Source organism: Marmota flaviventris, chromosome 18 (genome assembly GCF_047511675.1).
Source record: "Marmota flaviventris isolate mMarFla1 chromosome 18, mMarFla1.hap1, whole genome shotgun sequence".
Classification (NCBI taxonomy): Eukaryota; Metazoa; Chordata; class Mammalia; order Rodentia; family Sciuridae; genus Marmota; species Marmota flaviventris.
The window spans coordinates 18,318,461-18,338,461 of NC_092515.1; the positions used below are offsets into that span (position 1 = coordinate 18,318,461).

The following is a 20,001-nucleotide window of genomic DNA, read 5'->3' on the forward strand; positions in this document are numbered from 1 at the left end:
CTTGAAATTGGCCTGGGACTTCTCAGTCTACACAGGTATTGCCACAGCACTTGCTTTGATGCTCGAATGCCTCAGAAATACGTTCATTATCATGATCTGTGGGTCCTCCAAAAGGTTTAGTTGTTAACATGCAAGCAAATAGTACTAAACAATATTATCTAAACTATGGCTGCCAAGTACTGGATCTTAATAATGAAATCAAATTACAAAACATTTCCTTGTAGAGCTATACAAAAGATACAAAATTAAAATAAAAATATCAACCATCTTTAAATATTCCAATTCTCCTACAGTGCAGTTTTCCACATCTTTATCACTACTGAATGTTTTAAGGAGAAAGTTAACAAAAATCAAAGTAGATAAAAATATTTAAATCTTTGGATCCCTTTATTCCATGGCCTTCATAAAAACACAAAAGTGGCCAGATTTTTTTCCACTATAGCTTAAAATATCAAAAAGATTTATTAGTAATTTATAATTAGCAATGAACTCTATACTGAGTCACCTGTGGGTCACAGGCCCAATGTTAATAATAATGTGTTACAAGTTTTCAAAATAATTTCGAACATTCTGAATCCTCTTGAAATATAATGGAATGAGTCAATGTTATCACAACAAAACTCCAGGCATATCAGGAAAAACAAGTTAACTGATGCCTAGTTTTAAAAGTCTTAAAAAAGGGGGATGATTACTTATTTGAAAATACAGCTAAGTACATTCTTATCTATGATTATTTACATTCATATACTGAAAATATTATTTGGAGAAATCCTGTGATATGCCATTTGCTACAAAATGAAGTTCTTACATTGAGCATGAAGAATTTATCCTTTTTAGATAATGGAAGAATGTATCAAATCTTCATTTCTGTTCCAAACATTAAAAAATAAATCAAAAATATTAAGCCTGGAAAGACAAGGGAAAAAAAGACCCACCCATAACTCTGTTCCTCAGCACATCAACTTCTGCAAGGACACAGTATGTTTGCTGACTTTAAAATGTTTATTCTTTAAAAAATTAGTTGCTTTTTATACAGCTATACAAAGTTCTTAATGTTTCTTTGGCAATGGAATATAATGGAATTTTACAACTATATAAAAAAGTTACCTTTGCCTAAGAAACAGTATTTACTGTGTGTACATAGTTGACTGACAAAATTCTCTACCATCCAGCACCCTAATTGACGAAATAAGCTACCTCATATTATAGGATTTCCAAAAAGAAAGAGGAAGATAAAGACACACACGCGCGCACACACACACACATACACACACAACCTTCTGTGGCTCAAAACACAGTATCACGGCCCTATCTGCAGGCAACTTGCAATAATTGCCAAATACAATTTAGTGATAAGAAAAATCCTTTCAGTGATGAAAAAATACTTATAAGTCCATTGAAGTACTGCTTTAGTTTAACTATACATAAGAAATTACTTAACCCTTCTGCTATTCCAAATATATTTAGTGCTCATTTTTTAAGATGAGCCTTCCTCCCCCCAAAAGTAACTGCATTGTATCTTTGAAATTAAGCAGAAAAATAAACAAACAAACAAAACCCAGTGCTGGTGACAAATATACAGCAAATTCACTTCTTCATTCTTCACAAAGACTGAAACCAATTTTCAGGACCATGAAGAGCTAGAAATTCACCTATTTTCAAAGACTTGCTTGTAGACTATGCAGCAACTTTGTTGTCTTTCTAAAAAGGTGGGGGAAAAACAACCCAATTAGTCAATGCTCCAAAATTACTGGTTTATTAATGAGTCTTGTCTTTCTTTTTCATTTGCTTCAGTTTATTTAAAAAAACTTTTTTTGGTAGTTGTAGATGGACAGAATGCCTTTATTTTATTTGTTTATTTTTATATGGTGCTGACAGATTGAACCCAGTGCCTTACCCATGCTAGGCAAGTGCTCTGCCACTGACCCATAGCCCCAGCCCACTTTAGTGTATTTTAAGTTACCTCTAAATACACCCTTCCTTTTACTTTCATGGAAATTGATTTCCAGGAAACATTTTTCATAACTTCCACACTAAGTAGAAGCATATTATGTATTTAACAAAATTTTCAGTCAGCACAGGTTAAAGCAGTGTTATTGTGGGCTGGGTGTGGCAAAAAGCCACCCTAAATATAGGTATACCCCACTATCTTTGGTTGCCCAACTTAATAATCAAATTCTTCAAATACAACTGACAATTCTTTTAAAATAAGCTTCATAAAACTGTGGAGTCTTTGAAAAGTCTTTATTAAGCAATAAAATACTGAGACAGTAAAATAACATTTCCTGCTGGGCTTGGTAGCACACACCTGTAATCCCGGTGGCTTGGGAGGATGAGGCAGGAGGATCAGGAGTTCAAAGCCTGCCTAACCAATTTAGCAAGGTGCTAAGCAACTCAGTGAGACCCTGTCTCTAAATAAAATACAAAAAAAAAAAAAAAAAAAGGGGCTGGGGATGTGGTTCAGGGGTTAAGTGCCCCTGAGTTCAATCCCCAGTACCGGGGAGGGGGTGGTAGTGGTAGTGGGGGGGTTGGGTGGGGGGTGGCAGGGGGAAACTCTTCAAAATGTCACGTTAAGGGAAAGCAATAATTCAGAAATCTATTTGTGGTGTGTGTGTACGTGCATGTGCATGCACACTCTCTAAAAATGGAACCCAGGGGTGCTCTACTGCTGAAGTTAAATCTCCAGTCCTTTTTAATTGTTATTTTGAGACAGGGTCTTGCTAAATTGCTGAGGCTGGTCTCAAACTTCTGATCCTTCTGCCTTAGCCTCCCAAGTTACTGGGATTACAGGCATGTACCACTGTGCCTGGCTAGAAATCAATTTTAAGAAACAACTCACAAGGGGCTGGGATTGTGGCTCAGAGTGCGCTCGCCTAGCATGTGCCTAGTGAGGCACTGGGTTCGATCCTCAGCACCACATAAATATATAAATAAAGACATTGGATCCACCTATAACTAAAAAATAAATATTAAAAAAATAGATAAAAACCCCACAAATCAGAAGTTAGTTATGAAAAACAGAGTTGATGGGAAATTAAAAATAAAATGTAATCAAGTGAGAAAGCAATAAAAATTTAAATGAGCCTCCCAGTGAGACAAATTCTAAACTAAAGGCAGAGTCAGGGCTTCTATTTGCCTCCAAACTAGCTGCTACTATGTACACACAGTTGGCCCTCCATATCCCTGGTTCTTTATATGCAGATTCAACCAACTGTGGATAGAAACTATGGAGGGGATTCCATTAGTACTAAAACATATGAGAGGACATGTACAGGTTATATGTGAATACTATGCTACCTTACTTAAGGGACTAGAGCATCCACAAATTTTGGTATTTTCGGGGGTCCTGAAACCAATCCTACGTGGACACCCAGTAATGACTCTATCTGATTTTTACTGCTAATTCTTTTTTTTTTTTTGGTACCGGGGAATGAACTCAGGGGCACTCTACCACTGAGCCACACCCCCAGCCCTATTTTGTATTTTATTTAGAGACAAGGTCTCACTGAGTTATTTAGTGCCTTGCTTTTTGCTGAGGCTGGCTTTGAATTTGTGATCCTATTGTCTAAGCCTCCTGAGCTGCTGGGATCACAGGCATGTGCCACTGCACCTGGCTTTCTGATTCTTACTCAAATTTAGAAACAGGGTGAAATACTTAATTTCATCTATGTTATATAGCAACATTTGTTCAATGTTATTTGTACAGTATTATTAAATTGAATTATATGTGGCATAGTACAATGTTGTAAAGAAATAAATGAGCTAAAGATGAACCCACTGTCCCCCACCAAAGCCAACCATAACATCTCCCAATTTATTTAATTGTTTTTTTACCTTTCAGAAAGCAGTACGACCAATCCAGACCTTTTAGGGTCCAAAAGCTGTGGTTTTCTGAAAGGTAAAAAAAAAAAGAAAAAAGAAAAAGAAAAGATACAAGGAGAAAAAAAAAAAAAAAAGAAAAGGGAGTGTAGTGGAGGAAGGAAGGGGAGAGGAGAAAATAATAGGGGGACAAAGGGAGAAAGTACCATGGTGTCATTTCAAATACCTTATGGTCTCTGGATCTTGTGAAGAAACAGAGACTGAAGTGCATAGTTTCACCCACCCACCGTGGAGGCTTAACCTCCTTGGCAGCAGCATATAAAATAGGGGCTGGCTACATTCTTATTATTACCCCCAATCCTAATCTGCTCCTGCCACTGCCCCTTCCATCCCCTCCCCCCAAATAAAGGGGGTGGCGGGGAAAGACATCAGGCATCACAGGATCAGAAGTTTTAAAACATTTCAGTTAGGGAAAAATGGGCCAGAAGTCAATGTAACAAGTTTTGGCTTTATAAGTTTGTACCTAGATCAATAACCTCTTAGGGTCCTTAGTTTCCTAACCATCTAATAGTCTGGCTGATTCTTTTAAGCCATCTAAAAAATCTATGATCCAATCTTTACTTACGTTTTCATTAAACAATCAAGTTTGTCTGCTCACCCCAAAAGTGTAATGATTCATATCAACACAGCACAAGGAACAAAGCTAATTCATTTCATGAAGGCTGCTGAGAAGGCACCTCTGGGAAGAAACACTAGATGATGTTTCAGGAATGATTTTATCCTTAAAGGTAAATCTCCTTTATGTAATCACTCACTGTTTCCAACCTTTAAAGATGCCAAGAAGATACGATTTAGAAGGTGTAAGTTACTGAAGTTAGGAATATAAGGGTGGATCCATAGGTCATTCAAATCTGGAATGCACAAGGGCTACCCACAATGTTGGAACTTCAGCTTTGATACTGATAAGCACTAACTTCAAGGCAACCAAGGCTATGTGCTGAGATAGGTGTTTTGGTGGGGAAAAAGGAGAAAACAATCTTTAATGCCAGAGGCTCCATCTAGCTGGCAATGCAGAACAAAAATAAATAAAAAAATAAAATAAAATAAAATATATTAAGTAGGGAACAATGAATGTATTAAAAATGCATACTAAGAAGTGAAAGGAGGTACCTGAATTTTACCTATGCCTGTATCCCCACTGAACTGTAAATACCAAGAAAACTGGGACAGATATATCTGTTTGTTATCACCAGTGTCCAGCATAGTTCTTGGCATATGTGAAAAATTCTGTAAAATTGGTAAATGAATGAGGTTACTAGAATTGGAATCAAGCTGTATATAATAGATGACCACAAACCAGCCTGCTTGAGGCAGACAGATTAAAGGGTAATGAGAAATAGGGCTGGTATATCAAGTGGAGACCCTCACAGAGTAAGAAAAGCAGGCGGTACATTAGAGCCTTTTAGCTTTCAAGGCAATGCCTCAGGGTTACTAGCACTCCTTGAAATTCTCAAGCAGGGGCTGAACTATCTGTGAGGAATAAAGACTCATGCAGATAAGTTCTACAATGCATTTGAATGCTGCAATAGCACGATTAAGATTTTTAACAAAAGACTCAAAATGACTATACAATATGATATGGCTTGAGAAAAAAATGTTTGCATATGCCTACAATCCCAGCGACTTGGGAAACTGAGGCAGAATAGCAGTTTCAAGGCCAGCCTCAGCAACTTAGTGAGACCCCGCCTCAAAATAAAAACTAAAAAGGGCTAGGCTAGGGACATGGCTCAGTGGTTAAGCACCCCTGGGTTCAATCCCCGACACCAAAATAAATAAATAAATAATAAAATAAATATTTGTATTAACAAGTGCATAGCATGTACATGGCTTTAGGTCAATGAAGGTTTGTTGATTGAGTACTCATAGAAAGAGACATAATTGTTTGGTCATACAAAGCAAACATGACAGCTGTTTTTTCAAATATCTGAAAAACCTGCATTAAGTATGTTACATGTTTTGTACAAGGATAGAGTTTCACCAAAAAGCTGAAGATAAAGGCAAAGTGATTTCCACTCAAACTGTGTATGTCTCTGAGAACCTAACAACTAGGGTATTTCTGGGGTGAGGTGGGCATCCTGATAAGAGTCACTACCGAAGAGGCTTATGTTTTGGCCAGGTGGTCAGATCTCAGATGTTTTCCAACTCTGAGAGTTTAATCATTACTTAAAAAGTATGTTTTATGTTAACTAAAACATAACTTCTTTCCACAAATTTCAAAATTGGTAGTCTGGATGGTTTAGTAAACTCAAATGAGATCATACCAGCAACAATTACTATAATTCTCATCTGGATCCAATGCTAATTTAAACATACTTTTTCTCAAACCAAGTTGACTCAGCATAATCTTCAACAAGGAGTTGCTGTTGGTTCTTCAAAAAGTAAATGAAGTGGGATAAAAAGACTGAAGGTATGAAGATCCATCAGTGGGTTGTCATGATAACTGGCAGGGACATCTCAAAGGTATGAATGTGGTGACATGAAAATTGATCATAATATGGATACCTTCACTGTGTGGATAGTATCTTTGCCAAGAGTCAAAATGGAACTCTGGGAGAAGGCAGAGCTGAGATGACTGGAGAGTGAAAAGATGATTAAGGTCAGTCTGACGAAGGTTGACAGGATATAAAGCAAGCAACGACAGAAATGCAGGGCAGAAACATACAAGGTCCAAGCTGAAGAAGTGATTACAAACTATGAGTGGATGAGTTTACAAAAGGGGGAGGGGAGTGAGGAGTGAGAGAGTGGTCAAGCAAAGGTGAAAGAGTGTGAACATGAGCATGAATGCTCACAAGAAAAGCACACTGAACAGAAGAAATGGGTAAAAATGTCCCAAGATAGGAATAAATTGGCAGCTAACAAGAGTAAGAAAGCCCACCTATCTGCTGCAGAGTAAATGAAGGAAAGATCTGTCCCACTGGCCACAAAGATAAGAGCCAACACTGGACATCTGACCTGGAGAAACAGGCAGATCACGAAGCACTTAATAGGCTGTTAAAGAGCACTTTTTTTCCTTTTGTTTTGTTTGTGTTTTAAACAAAAAACAAGTGTATTAAAAGAATTAGGAAGATCCTAAGTTGAGGGGGTGATCATCAGTGTCAAATATTGCAAAGATGTTAAAAGGCAAATATTTATGAAAAAGTGACTGAATTCTAGAAGCAAGGGATTGCTGACAACCTTGAGAACAATAAAAGTGAGAAGGAAGAGTCATTCGTAGTTTCTAAGACAGATTCTCTTAGCTGGGATGAAGATTTTCCAACTGCATCACCCACTGGGGCTAGATAGTGTGAGAGAATAACTTGAGGCTAATTAACAGGCATGAAAATTAACAGACCAGATCCCAAAGCTATTGTTCTTCTTCTAGAGAGATCAACAGTGACCAGTTTTAAATATTGGACAATAAAATTCCAGCCAGCATGTCTTTCTGTTTCCAGCTTTCCTCTGCTATTCTAGTAGACTTTTAAGGTATATAGACCTTATATTTTGAACTGCTCTATTTTTCTCCTCCACTACTCCTAAAATTAATGAACTAGAATAGTTTATGGGGACTAGGACAGTTACTATGCTGCCTTAATTTACAAATGCCTTTCAGTAAACAAGTTATATACATAAACATATTATATAGAGTTACAGAATTTTCTCATATCACAAAATTTTCAAGACTACAGCAAATAAGAAAACCAGATAAAATGTAGTGTTTTCCACAAAATTAAATTAAGAAAACTGATTCAGGAACCTATTGCTAGGTTCAACACTCAGCATCATCATTTACAAGCTGTGTGACCATGAGCAAGTTATTATCTCTATATCTATTTCCTCAGTTGTAAAACGAGGATGATAATAGAATCTACATCACAGAGTTGATGTGAGATTTAAATAATATGTGAAAAACGTTTAGAACAATGACTGGTACTTGTTAATGACTATATAATATGAAATAAATATCCTTTTCTTGTACAATGTGTCTGATCCTTCCAATGTTTGTTTGGTTTTTCTTTTCTTTTTTTGGTACCGGGAATTGAATGGCACCACACCCAGCCTTCCTATGCTTTCTTAAAAAAACAAACAAACAAACAAAAAAACAGGCATGATGGTGATTACCTGTTAATCCCAGTGGCTCGGGAGGCTGAAGGAGGAGGATCATGAGTTTAAAGCCAGCCTGAGCAACTTAGCAAGATCTGTCTCTAAATATAAAATAAAGGGCTGGGGATATGCCTCAGTGGTGAAGCACCCCTAGGTTCAATCTCCAGTACCCCCCCCCCCCCCAAAAAAAAAAGCCCTGACTCAGTCTATAACAGGTTTGTGATAGGTTGATAGGTTTTTAAAATTTTTACTGGTCCAAAAAATCTAAAACCATGCTTCTAAAATAAATAGTAAATAATCACATTTCCATCTCTTAACTTCACTTGAAAAGAGCACAGCTTAAAAAAATTTTTCTTGATTCCTTAGACAAGAAGTTATTGTCCTTAAGATCATATAAACATCCTAATCAGGCATATTCTCCACTGAATAGTCAAACTAGGTTATTCTAATGCTCTCAAAAATATTTACCCAAAATAGATAAAATAAAAACATTAATGCCAATCCTATAGTATATAATCATAATCATACTTACCCTATATTCAAAATCTGCAAACTCCCTGCCCCCACGACCTCCTCTGAATCCACCACGAAATCCTCGAGGGGTAGTAAATGTACCACCTCTGCCACCACCACGCCCTCTGCCACCACGGAAACCAAGACCTCCTCTGCCTCGGTACCCTCCACGACCACGGTTTGGACGAAGTGGAATCCCAAATGTTTCAGCATTTAATCTTCTTTCTTCAGCCCAGGTTGGTCTTCGTTCTCTATTATAAAAGCAAATGGCCTTTAGCATACCAGGTATAAAAAAACATTTTTCAGCAAAAATACATAGCAGCATTAACTCCCAAATTAAGGCCAAGTAATTCCTAAGGATCAATTAAAAGTAAGCATTTAAACTAAGTAGTCCACAGCATATAAATTTAATATTTTCCTATAATATTTGGTTACATTTCATGTGAACATTCTTACAAATATAGCTGATAAAACAAAGATGACAAAGGCACAAATATAATGGTAATCAGATATAATGGGATTTGCAATTGATTCAACTAAGTACTAACGGAAAAGAGGCAAAGCCAGGCAGGCAAACCTTGTCTTGAGGAAGCTAGGAGATGGAGGGTAGTTTCTTGAATCTCCAGTATGTTCCCAGACCAATCTCTGGATTTCATGCCAATTAACGTAGTTAAACGTCTAACCCGTAGCTGTCATCCACTCTAGATAACTGCAGTGCCCAGAAGAATCAGCCTCCCTATCCATTTTTAAATTGAAGTAAACAACTACCAGCAGATGGTGCCAAACTGCAGCGAGGACAAAACTCTGAGTTCTGGATGCAAAGTCCTTTTACCTCACAATAATTGGACAATTTTCTAGACCCACATTTACTACAATATAATAGAGTTTAACTGTACTGGCAAACTTCAAGAAACACTAATTGTTTTGGTACTGGCTTCATGTGAAGTACAGTGTAGTGGGGTAAAGGAAAAGATTATGTATGTACATATGTATGCATTTTTGTAGTAGTGGGCATTGAATGCAGTGAGCTCTACCACTGAGCTACATCCTTGGTCCTTTTTAATTTGGGACAAGATCTCACTAAATCGCTCAAGCTGCCCTTGATCTAACTTGTAATCCTCCTGCCTCAGCCTCCTGAGAAGTTGGAATTATAGGTGTGTGCCTCTATACCCAGCTTAAAAGGTTAATTTAGATGTTAAAAGAATGCTTCTCTTTTAATTAGTAATATCCAAATGTGACAGCATCCCTAAACAAAAGTATATCGTCATTACCTCCTTTCACAGAACATTATTTAAAACTTTAGTATATAGAACGTTCTTTTTTTTTTTTTTTTTGCACCAGGATATGAACCCAGAGGCGCTTAACCACTGAGCAATATCCCCAGCCCATTTCATTTTTTTATTTTGAGGCAGGGTTTCTTTAAATTGCTCAGGGTTTCACTAAGTTGCTGAGGCTGGCTTTGAACCTACAATCCTCTTGCCTCAGCTTCCTGTGCAATACAGGTGTGCAATGCTATGCCCAGCAGCATTTTCTTTTAATAAAATTAAACATTAAAAAAAAAAAATTTCAAGGGGCTAGGGTTGTGGCTCAGCAAGAGAGCTTGCCTTGCACATGTGAGGCACTGGGTTCAATCCTCAGCACTACATAAGAATAAATAAAAACAAAAATTAAAAAAAAAATCAATTATGAGCCAGGTGCAGTGTTGCATGCCTATAATTCTAGTGACTTGGAAGGCTGAGGCAGGAAGACAGCAAGTTCACAGCCAACCTCAGAAACTTCATGAGGTCCTAAGCAACTTAGCAAGACCCTGTCTCAAAATAAAATATAAAAAAGTTGCCAAGCGAGATGGTGCATGCCTGTAATCCCAGCAACTTGGGAGGCTGAGGCAAGAGGATGGTGAGTTCAAAGTCAGCCTCAGCAATATCGAGGCACTAAGCAACTCAGTGAGACCCTGTCTCTAAATAAAATATACAATAGGGCTGGGGATGTGACTCAGTGGTCAAGTGCCCCTGAGTTCAATTCCCAGCACCCAAAAACAAACAAAGTAAGTAAGTAAAAGTCTGGGAGTGTGGCTTCAATTCCTAATACCAAAACAAAACAATTTCCCCATGGGGCTGGGGTTGTGGCTCAGCAGTAGAGCGCATGCCTAGCACATGAAAGGCCCTGGGTTCGATCCTCAGCACCACATAAAAATAAATAATAAACAAAATAAAGGTATTGTGTCCACCCTACCACTAAAAACAACAACAAAAAATTAAACAACAACAACAAAAAACCCACAACAATCGCCTCATAAATTGTGATCTTTTTTAGGTATACATTAAACATTGTAAATTTATAAGAAAACATTTTATACTTCAACATCATAAAAGTATAAAAATATAAGAACATTTAAAGGACTATACCTATTATCATCACATGAAATATTATCAAAGAAGGACTTGGTTTTGTCATAATAGCAATTAGGTCCAAGTGGATCTTCTTCATCAGCATTTCCTTCACTGTTTTGAGTATCAACTCCAGAGTCTCCTTTATCTTCACCATTTACAGGCTTCTCTTGTTTCTCAAGTTTATCTTCTAATGAAAAACAAATACATACCATACAAATCAAGACTTGTACTAAATAAAACACTGAATCTGGAAAACATCCTTAATCCGCAATAAATAATTTCCTGAATAGAAAAACTAAAGCTTACCTTTTAATTTAAGTTTATTATGAAACTCTCTGTCAATCTCCTCCTTGTTAAATTGTGCATTTGCACTTTCAAAGTCAAAGTCTTTCTCAAATTTCATTGGACCATCCCGCCGAATACCAAATCTTCCCCTGCCACCTCGATGACCTCCTCGCCCTCTCCTTGGAGCTGAGGAAGCACCTGGAACTGTTAATAAAAAACATATACAAAGGACAATAAGTAGGTCATAGTTAATTTAAGACTGAAGTTGCTACTGTCGTCTTTATGGTCTAAATGATCAACAATAGAAATATTTATAAGTCTCTACATACATTACTATATTTGTATTTTTCCTATTAAAAATTTTTACTAAAGTTTAATGCACAGAGGAAGAATGGCATACATATCTGCAAAACATACGAAGAGCTATTAACCTAGTAGGTTCTCAAAACTTAAAACCTTTTATGAAAAGTACAACAGAAAACAAGATGTACAGTAGGAAAAATAAACAAGCACTAATCAGCACACACTGCAAAAGTAAGAGATGTTAATTCTACAACACAGATAAAACAGACAAGAAGCACTAGTTCTCTTTGTTCCGAACACTTTCCATTTCATTTTGCTATCTTCCTCCTCTAACTGGCTCCACATTACTCAAGCCTTACTGTTTCTTAAAAAAAAAAAAAAAAAATCATTTTTTTTAAGACGTAGTTGGACACAATACCATTTACCTACCTACCTATTTATTTATTTTAATGAGGTGTTGAGGATCGAACCTAGGGCCTCACATATGTTAGATGAGCACTCTATCACTGAGCCACAACCCCAGCGCAAGCCTCACTGTTTCTATATATTCTCTCTTTATAATTTTGGGCAATCACATGAGATATGATAGATAATAAACAATACAAGGGGCTGGGGTTGTGGCTCAGTAGTACAGTGCTTGCCTAGCATGTATAAGGCACTGGGTTCGATTCTCAGCACCACATAAAAATAAATAAAGGTCCACCAACACTAATAAAATATTTTAAAAAATAAACAAATACAAGGTAGTATAATCTACTGAGGAAACTTGAGAGAAACAACACAAGAAGAAAAAAAAAATAGAGGAATATGGAATAGCGTTTGACACAAATTAACTAAAAAATGCAGAGAACAAAGCAGTATGAAGTTGATAATGATGAGAAAAGTTCAATAAACAGTAACAAAGGTCAGAAGTGCCTAAAGGCGATAGTTGTTGTGGTGCATGCGTGTAATCCCAGTAGCTCTGAAGGCTGAGGTAGGAGGATCACAAGTTCAAAGCCAGCCTCAGCAATTTAGTGAGGCCCCAGGCAACTTGGCGACACCCTGTCTCTAAATAAAATATAAAAAAGGGCCGAGGATGTGGCTCAGTGATAAAGTGCCCCCAGTTCAGTCCATGGTACCAAAAGAAGGAGTGACTAAAGGGTGAAAGGTAGGCTTATGTTCACTGTTGAGGTTTGGCAAAGTGCCTGGATTTGAAAAACCAAACCACAAAACCCCACGGCAGCATAGCCAGATGCTTCTTATATCTAGATAAGCAGGATTTTAAAAAACATTTAACTTTACTATTAAAAATGACTTGGCCACATACCAGGAAGTATGGCAAATCCATTAAAAAAAAAAAAAAAAAAGTTTTGGGCCTGGGATATATATATAGCTCAGTTGGCAGAGTGCTTGCCTTGCATGCACAAGGCCCTGGGTTCAATCCCCAGCACCACATATACACATACACACAATTTAATCAGAGCTGGGATTGTGGCTCAGTGGTAGAGCACTCCCCTAGCACATGTGAGGCCCTGGGTTCGATCCTCAGTACCACATAAAAATAAATAAAATAAACGTATTGTGTCCAACCACAACTAAAATAAATAAATAAATAAATATCTAAAAAATGTTCTGGTCATAATGTCTATAAAACCTAAAAAAATGAACTCTAGTGAAGGGGAAGAGTGATGAATTTTGAAGTCAATGAAAGATACTTTGAGAGAAGAGTCTGTCTCTTTTACCAAATTAAAAAAAGAAAAAAAGAAAAAAAAAAAATACAGTAAATCAAACCAAAACCTATGAATTCCACGGCTCATAGCACAAAAATGTACAGAGCTGGGTATAGTCCTAGTTTCTTAGGAGGCTGATGCAGGAGGATCCATTGAGGCATTCAAGGCCAAGCCTGGGCAACACTGTAAGCACCCATTTCAAAAATGTACAAGAGAAATGAGACAGTGTTTACACACATACACAAAATTATATCTATGTTTCTAAAATTTAGAAAATTACTTATTTCCCATTATGTAAATAAGATGATTATACTTTTTTAATTTGGAAGAGTTTTAAATTATAATCTGATTTCCATTAGTGAATTTGAAATTAGTAATATAATGGATGCTTTTGGGAAGGTATGGATTATAAAATAAGTAAAAAAACAAACAAACTAACAAAAAACCAGAACCATGCCCAAATCCTATTAGTAGGTGATATTCAGAACTATTACTGAGTATTCACACCCCGCCTGGCCAAAGAGTATATTTGATTTTAACTATTCTTCATTTTAAAATAATTATAGACATATGGAAGAAAAAAAAAAAGTGCAGACTTTTTTTTTTTATATACCGTTATACCCATCACCTAGCTTCTCAATGGTAATACTTACACAACTACTGTACATTATCAAAACCAGGAAAGTGCCACTGGCACAATATAATTAGCTTATGTACAGACCTTATTCAGATACCACAAGTTTTTGATGTTCTTATTTTCTGTTATGTCTTTATATATGTATAGGTCCATGACACTTTACCACATATATAGATATGCATAACCATCACCACAACCAAGATGAAGAACTGTTCTGTCACCACAAAGACACTCTATTGTGGTTAACAATCCTTAACAGTTAACAATCCCCACCTTTCATTTTTTTATAATTATGCATCATACATTTAATACGCTCTCCCAGTTGAGAAGCATAGGATATAGCTTTCAGGTCCAAGTAACTTACCCACTTGTCTCTTGTTATCATTTCTGAGTTGCTCATTTTCTGGCCTTGAAACTTTGTGTACTTCAGCTACAGAAGGAGACATGCAAAGTGAGAAAAGAACTCAGGACATACAAACAAAAACTTCTGTAAAATTAGAAATGGGGGGAAAACCCACAAAACAAAACCTATGTAGTGCCCAAAAAGTACAGCCACCCCACCACCACTTTGACTCAAATTTGAAGGACTGACCATTCTATTAAGTTCAGTTTAAACCTTCTAGGATTATTCATATAAAAAAAGTAAATCCTCTTAATGAAAATAAGGTGAGGTGAAAATGTTGGTCAATCAAGGAACAGTAAATCAAGCTAAAGTTCTACCTCGCCTGTGCTCTTGGTTCTCTATTGCTTTTTGGCTGGTAGATGGCAAAGGCCTGGTTGATACAGGGCTCCTTCTCCCAACAGGTGCTGGAGCAGGTAAGTGGGCCGAGGCGGTCTGTACTGCTTGTTCCATGGTTGGACTTTTTCTCAAAGGGTCTAACTGAGGGCTTGAACGACCTAAAATGTAACCAAAAGATAAGAATCTACCCTAATCTGGGATTTCAAAATAACCTAGACCTTAAAAAAAAAAAGAAAAAAAAAAAATCTAGAGTTTTCTTTTCGTGGAACTGGGGATTGAACACAAGGCCCTGTGAATGTGAGGCAAACACTCTACCACTGAGCTACAGCCCCAGGCACTAGAGTTTTATTTCTAACAATTCAAATTCTTCGCACAAATGTGAACTAATTAAAACTGGTTATCTTTATTGGTCTGGTCATCATTTTAAAATTTTTTTCCTCCTTTTTTTTTTTGGTACTAGAGACTGAACCAAGGGGTGCTTTGCCACTGAGTTATGCCCCCAGTCTGTCTTATTTTTTGAGGCAGGGTCTTACTAATTTGCTGAGACTGACATTTCAGGCATGTGCCATTAAGCTCAGCAGTCTGGTCATTAAAACAGAACAAAACAAAGACCCTTTACACTTCCACAACTTTTATCTGTGTTTCTACCTAGTGGAATAAAGTTCCTCAAAAATTGTTGCTCAATACAAAATTCCTGGGATATCAAAGATCATGCTGAAGGTGGGAAAAATGAAGGCTATGCCAATAATATCCACCACAAGATAATACTGACACATTTAAATTTTCTGTAGATGACTAATGCAATACCTCTTCATGAAGTACTACTAAAGAAAGTGAAGTAGGTGTTTTTTATATACCTTATGTATCTGGGCATTAAACATCAAAACTAAAAGGCGAGAAACAAAAATAAACCCTTCAGATAATTACACAGTAGCTATACTAATTCTTTGCCATATTAAAGCTCAAGAGATCTTTAAAAGCATGTTTTTACTTTTACATGGGGGTTTGTACTTACAAATGTTTTTCATTTTATGAGGTCAGAACCTAGTTATAGTTTTAACTGAAGAATACAACACTAGGTATTACTATTATGCCTTTTTTTTTTTGCCCCTACAGTGTTTGCTATTAGTCTCTGCTCAGGGAACTCTCATATTTCATGATATTATACAATATAATGTTTTACTTAAAAATTATGCTCATTTTATGCAAAAACATTTCCAAGTATGCTACTATGTGTAGGCTCCAAACAAATGGAAAACTGTTGAGCACTGGCAAACACTGGTTAATGTGTACCCAAGATACTTCAGGGACAATTTATTAGTTTACAGTGATGTAAAGTGTGCAATTACAAAAGTGTATCACCATTTCTAGCCATTAATGGCAAAGTCACTTTGGCCAAAAATTTAGATATAGATCATCATGAAAACATTTAAAAATAAAGTTATCATTAATAGAAACACCAGTTTTTCCATTGATCATAATGGGAAATCTTGGTGACTCATATAAGTTTTATCCTATGGGCAACATTTTATAATTATTCATAAAACAAAAAAATCAAAAAAACAAATAAATAAAATGAAAAGATTCTTTGGAGCTAGGGTCTCATTGTATTGCCCAGGATGGCCTTGAATTCCTGGGTTCAAGTAATCCTCTTGCTTCAACTTCCCAACAGTTGGGACTATAGGTGCTCACCACCATACCTAGCCTGTAAATATTTTTTGAAAGTATTTTGCTATAGTTAATTTTATAACATAAAATACAATAACATTTTATATTTATACAATATAGTTAATTTTACTACATTGCAGTAAAATATAATTCTACTATATTGTAGTTAATTTTACTACACAAAATGATCTTTTAAAGCTCTTTATTAAACCCTTTCTTTGAGAAAAGATCCCGTCATTCAGAAGCACTAGAGAAGTACATATAATGGGGCAATCAGAGCAAGTAATAAATTAATTTGTTTGTGTTTAAAACATTCTTTTTTTTTTTTTTTTTACAAATATAGTTTAGTAATCATGATGACAGTTTTGCTATAAATAGGGTAATGTAGGTAATGTGGGCATAATATAGGAATAAATCCAGAAGATATTGAGTAAAAATAAATAAATACATCCTCTTGTGTCCTCACATTCTCTTTTAAAAAATCCACTTAAAAAAAAATGTTTTTTAGTTGTAGACAGATACAATACCTTTATTTTATTTGTTTTTATGTGGTGCTGAGGATCGAACCCAGTGCCTCACACATGCAAGGCAAACGCTCTACCAACTGAGCTACAACCCCAGCCCCATGTGTCCTCCTATTCTTATCACAGTTTAAAGAAAATTCCAAGTGTTTTAATTTTGTGATATTAAGAAATTTCAGTTGGTGAGATTAAAATGGCCACTCTCAGCCCTTCTTTTTAACAATTTTATATAAATATACCTCCAACTTAAATTAATAAAATTGTACCTAAAATTTAACATTTAAATTTATTTTAAAAAAGTTTTTGGGCTGGGGATATGGCTTAGTAGTAGAGTGCTTGCCTGGCATGTGCAAAGCCCTGCGTTCAATCCCTAGTACCTGAAATAACCTCCCACCAAAATCCTCTAAATGATCAGGAAGTACTGTCTGCCCCAACACCATTCACTGGAACAACCAGTTTTTCTCCATAAATTTAAAAATAATAATACTTTTATCATCTCTTAAATTCTTTTTCTTTTTGCTTCCATGTCCTGCTGTTTATGTCCAAGTTTATTTTAAAGACATTTTTTCTGCTGGGTAAAGTGATATAAGCCTGTAATCTCAGCAACTCAGGAGGAAGAGGCAGGAGGATCAATTTGAGGTTTGAGGCCAGTGTTGGCAGCTTAGCAAGACTCTTAACTCAAAATAAAAATTTAAAAAATGGGAGCTGGGGGTGCTAAGGCTGTGGCTCAGTGGTAGAGCACTTGCCTAGCATGTGTGAGGCACTGGGTTTGATCCTCAACACCACACAAAAGTAAATAAATAAAATAAAGGTATGGCGTCCATCTATAACTAAAAAATTAAAAAGGGGAGAGGGCTGGGGCTGTAGTTCAGTGGTAGAGCGTTCCTAGGTTCACTTAAGCCCCAGCACCCACCCCCAAACCAACCCTACAAAAACAAAAACTTTCTGTTTAAGTTCTTCTACTATTCCACTTGAATAGATTAAAAGTGCAATAAATTTAATTAGAAAGAAGTAAAGTCTTCTCAATACTGAATTTTTCACCAAAGAACAAGATGTTTTTCTCATTATATGTGACTTCTTTTATGTCACTCTGTTACATTTTGCATTTTTCTTCATATAAGTGGATCCATTTCTTATTATGCATCTTATACATAATTTCCTATTTCTTACTGTTGTGAGCCTTTTCTTTAATCCTCATTATATTGTATGAATTAAGTGATTTGGGGGTATTTTACCTCTAATTTAAGTCCCTTCCTATTTCTAAGTTTTTCAGTGAATTCTCAATTCCAAGTAAAAAATTAACATTGACAAATAATGCTAATTTCAATATTTATGTTGCTTTCTTATTGCCTCATATACTCCTGATTTAGCTAAAACTTTTTAAGGCTGAGTAGTAGTGATAGCAGGCATCTGTATTTATTAATAAGAATTCTTCTGGGATTTCTATGTTAGGTTTGATATTGACTACTGATTAAGATAGCTGATATCTACTGAGCATGTGCTGTCTGAGGCATTATGTTAAGAGCACTGCAAACATTTTGAAAATTTTGATTCTTACACAAAATGTAAATATTATTCCTGGGTACTAAGTTTATGATTATTTTTATATTTTTCCTTGTTTATTGTATTTTTATTTCATTGATAACAAAAGTATTAATTCTGTGATTACAGCATCTCTCTCTTTTCTAAAACATTTGTTTTTAGTTGCAGATAAAAACAATACCTTTATTTATTTTGTGTAGTAATGAGGATCGAACCCAGTGCTTCACACGTGCGAGGAGAGCACTCCACTACTGAGCCACAAGTCCAGCCCTGATTACAGCATCTTTCTAAAATCACTTTACATTGCTCTATTAAAGAGTAAACATTCATATGAAGCAATGAACCAATAAATAACCACTTTAGCAATGGATAAAAGCTGACTGAAATCTTGTGACTACTGAAGGTTATGAGACTGGCTGATGGAAAAAGTTTAAAAATAAAACAGGATCTTTTAAGAAGCTTATTAAAATGCAGATCCCTGCTCCAGCGATTTTGATGTAGTAGGTCTCAATTAGGACCTACATTTTCCAGAAGTGCTCTAGATGACATTGTTGTGGGTGGTCCACACTGAGAATGACTGCTCTACATCCTATCAGAATGTTAGGGAAGATGCAACAGTACAATGAATAGTTCATTTTTCTCAGTATTTCAAATTTATATAGGCTAGCTCATCTTCAGTGGTAAATCTGGTACTGATTTGATATATGTAAGTGCCATTCACAAATTACATAATTGCTTTAAAAAACACATTAAACATAGAGAATGTTCACCATTCAGTTTGATGATCTAAGAAGTTTTAAGTCTAAATAGTATGTTATTCAATGACACATTAATTATAATACAATAACTAGGAGAAAAAAATTAAAAGAACTAAATAGAAATCATACATGTAATTTACAAACTGCAAAAGCTCAGAGAGAGTAAAAAATCACTATAAAAATTTAGAATGAAAAATATCTGAAGGGGAAAAAAAAAAGACTTACCTTGAGATAACTGTGTTTTTATAGATCTTGTATCCTGTGTAAAGGCAGAACCAACTGCACTACTTTGGGACAAGGTACCACTGTTTGATGTTTCTGTTCCAAAAGATGTCAAGGAGCTTCCAGCTTGAAGATTTTTTTTTTTTTAAACAACAACAAAAAAGACAAAAATAAAACCTTTCAATTATATAAAATATCATCTTAATGTTGTCTGCTTACTCCATTCTATAACACTTATACAACTTAATAATTCTAAAAATTAAGTGTATAAAATAATTGTTTGAAGCCAGGCATGGTGGTGCACGCCTGCCATCCCAGTGATTTGAGAGGCAGAGGCAGGAGGACCATGAGTTCAAGGCTGGCCTCAGCAACTCAGCAAGGTCATAGGTAACTTGGCAAGTCCCTGACTTGCAAAACAACATATAAGGGGTTGGGGATATGGCTCAGTGGTTAAGCACCCGTGGGTTCAATCTTGACTCCAAAAATAAATAAATAATCACACAAATAAAATAAAACAATAGTTTGGAAAACCATGACAATGTAGGGTGAAAACATCAATTTAAAGCCCAGGATACTTGGATGCAAACAATTTTTATACACATGTAGAAGGGTCCCAGGTGCACATGCAATAGGAAGGATACACATCAGATAAGAAGTAGCAGAAATGGTACATTTGATACCAACATTAAGTTCAATTATTCTGATACAAAAAAAAAAAAAAAATGGCCAAATTAACAGACTAGAAGCTTCTTCGA

General features: G+C 35.9%; 1 protein-coding gene across 4 annotated transcripts in view; it reads right to left on the reverse strand.

The window, feature by feature from the left end:
• Positions 1-983: 983 nt before the first annotated feature.
• Lsm14a (LSM14A mRNA processing body assembly factor) overlaps positions 984-20,001 on the reverse strand; it is a 60,945-nt gene continuing 41,927 nt past the window's right edge. Inside the window, exons 4-11 of one of the 4 annotated variants that reach the window (XM_027941175.2) lie at positions 19,250-19,372; positions 14,517-14,693; positions 14,161-14,226; positions 11,169-11,351; positions 10,878-11,049; positions 8,492-8,723; positions 3,835-3,891; positions 984-1,701 (exon numbers count right to left, since the gene is read on the reverse strand). In XM_027941175.2, coding sequence (XP_027796976.1) covers positions 3,868-3,891; positions 8,492-8,723; positions 10,878-11,049; positions 11,169-11,351; positions 14,161-14,226; positions 14,517-14,693; positions 19,250-19,372 — 977 coding nt within the window. In that variant the 3' untranslated portion in view covers positions 984-1,701; positions 3,835-3,867. The remainder of the gene's footprint in view (positions 1,702-3,834; positions 3,892-8,491; positions 8,724-10,877; positions 11,050-11,168; positions 11,352-14,160; positions 14,227-14,516; positions 14,694-19,249; positions 19,373-20,001) is intronic. The other 3 variants (XM_027941177.2, XM_027941176.2, XM_071604569.1) reach the window with 3 other exon arrangements.